Here is a 2,350-nt window from a genome sequence, read left to right as displayed (position 1 = left end):
ATTTTTCTCTTTACAAGTTAATTGATTAGGCTATTTGAATTTTATTTTATGAATTGCTGTCGAAACCATTGACATTTTTGGATCACAATCCAGCAGATGAAACCACTAGTTCATTTTAATTCATATGCATTTTTTTTTTTTCCAGAAAGTAAAAAGAGAGACAATTTTCTGGCAAGCAGTATTTCTTTTTAATAGCTTTTAATAAACACACAAACACAAGCTTTCATAAAAGAGGCGAGTCAGAGGCACAGAGTTGGGTTCTCGTGAATGAACAGTCTTCATCAGAGCTCACACTCCTTCAGACACGACTTACAGTACAGCTGTTTTCAGAAGGAGCACCACGACATTCAGTTAAATTCAAATATTACAGTCTACAACTGTTTAGCCTGATCAAATGAATACGACACGATTCGGTTGTTATTTCAGGTTTTAGCCTTACGTTGTTTATAGTGCTGGTCCCATGTCAGAACAGACCACATATTGATTATATATATATATTAATATGTTTAAGGGGATTATCAATCTCTACATACAGAAATCCCTTTACACACAAGGAAAAAAAAGTTTTATTGCAGGTAAAATAAATTATTCTGCTTTGCATAAAAGTTGTTCGTTCAGTCACAGAAAAAAAAAGGCAGAGGGGGATTTAGTTAGACATTCATCCGGCCATTACAACCATGAAAACAGGCAACGTGATCAGTTCATCATAACAAAACATAATTTATTGTTTTTGGAGTTGCAGGAGAAGCAATCTAATACATGGTCCTCAGAATAGGGCCTTTAATTGTAAGTAATACGTGTCTCTTTTAATACAATCACATGCAATTACAGTACATTGGGAGTTACTGTGAGTTATGTGAGTAGAAACGGAGCATCTCAAAAATGGTAAACATCGCAGCATGTTATATTTCAAGTATTGAAAAATCTTTCCATGCATGCAGGTGTTATGATGTGTCCGCCATCATGTTATCAGTGGTCAGTTCATAACACATTTTTACACAACAAAACTGCCACTTGGATGCTTTTAAATATGTTTTTCTGGATATATTGTGTATATAGAGGATTTTAAGCTGTCATTTTGATACTTGGAAAAAACTATACCTTTAGTTCATGTTTATTTTATATTTATATGCTTGTCTGATATGAAGGGTGTTCGCCTCAACTGTTTAATTATGTAATGCCCCAATTATATTAACAGCTAACGAGTGACCAAATCCATCAAACATTATACATCTGAATTGTATTTGGATGATATAAGCGACATTTATTAAACTGAATTACTGCCTTTCTCAAATCCTGCTGCTAATACTGCTCTTAAATGTAACTTTCAAAAACCAACTAAAATCAATAATTCCTAGTCTCTGTTTTTACTACAATTCCTCCATCGCAATCTCCCAAATCTAAACTAATAACCACACGTTATTCAGAACACATTTTGTTTGTTTTATTATAAAATTAACCTTTTTTTTGGTGAGTACTGTATATACAGCATTGTGTTATAGGCACAAGTACAAAATATTCAACGGCGTTCTGATTTTGGCTTTCAGTCATGTTATGTCCTTCTAAATAAAGTCTAAATGGCTATTAGTTAAAGGAATGGTAAATACATAGCACCATTTTTTGTTGGAAAACAAAGAAAAACTATTAATAAATGCAGCTTCACTGAAAACGCTTCCTTTCGTTGTCCCTATAATTTAATACATGCACTTTGGTTAAAATACATAAAAAACCTTTTTATAAGTATTTTTGGCCTTATAAGGAAAGAAAAATTGACAGAAACACACATTATGGCTAATGATGCACATTTCTGCGACAAACACACACTCTAGGCACTTAATTAGCTAAAAGAAAAGCTCTCAGAGGTTCTTTGTCAACAGAGCAAACACAAAATACTATGTACATGTATGTAAAAAGTGTTATAAATAGGTTTTAAACTAAAGATACTATATACACATCTTCAAATGATGACAGTATTGAATATGTCTTTTCGGGGTGGCAGCGGGGTTGATTTTGACTGACCCCCTGGGTGAAGATACTGCGTGATTTCACTTCTCTGTGGGTGCAGTGCGATACTTTGGCTTCAAAGCTGTATTTCCAGATGGCGACCACTAGAGAGTGGTGCCACCTCACTCTCGTTTCCTTAAAATGACGTAGATTAAGCCGCTTATGAACGCCAGAGGGAAGGCTACCCAGGCCAGGATGTAGGAAAAGCCGTAGGACTCTGACTCATGGACCCATTCGGAGTTCATTACAGTATAAATGATAGCTCCACTCATAACGAAAAGACCTGGGGGAAGAGGAAGACAATAAAAATGAAAAATGTATTGATGTTACCTTATATAAATGTTTA

General features: G+C 34.6%; 1 protein-coding gene across 1 annotated transcript in view; it reads right to left on the bottom strand.

The window, feature by feature from the left end:
• Window positions 1–553: 553 nt before the first annotated feature.
• The window catches only part of pmp22b (peripheral myelin protein 22b), an 11,498-nt gene continuing 9,701 nt past the window's right edge, over window positions 554–2,350 (bottom strand). The window contains exon 5 of the mRNA XM_016480737.1: window positions 554–2,287. Within this exon, the coding sequence (XP_016336223.1) occupies window positions 2,127–2,287 (161 nt within the window). The 3' untranslated portion in view covers window positions 554–2,126. The remainder of the gene's footprint in view (window positions 2,288–2,350) is intronic.

The sequence above is a fragment of the Sinocyclocheilus anshuiensis genome, unplaced genomic scaffold, assembly GCF_001515605.1.
Source record: "Sinocyclocheilus anshuiensis isolate Anshui unplaced genomic scaffold, SAMN03320099.WGS_v1.1 scaffold1833, whole genome shotgun sequence".
In the NCBI taxonomy this organism is placed as follows: Eukaryota; Metazoa; Chordata; class Actinopteri; order Cypriniformes; family Cyprinidae; genus Sinocyclocheilus; species Sinocyclocheilus anshuiensis.
The sequence above is the reverse complement of the archived record's forward strand: the minus strand, read 5'-3'. Positions and strand labels throughout refer to the sequence as shown.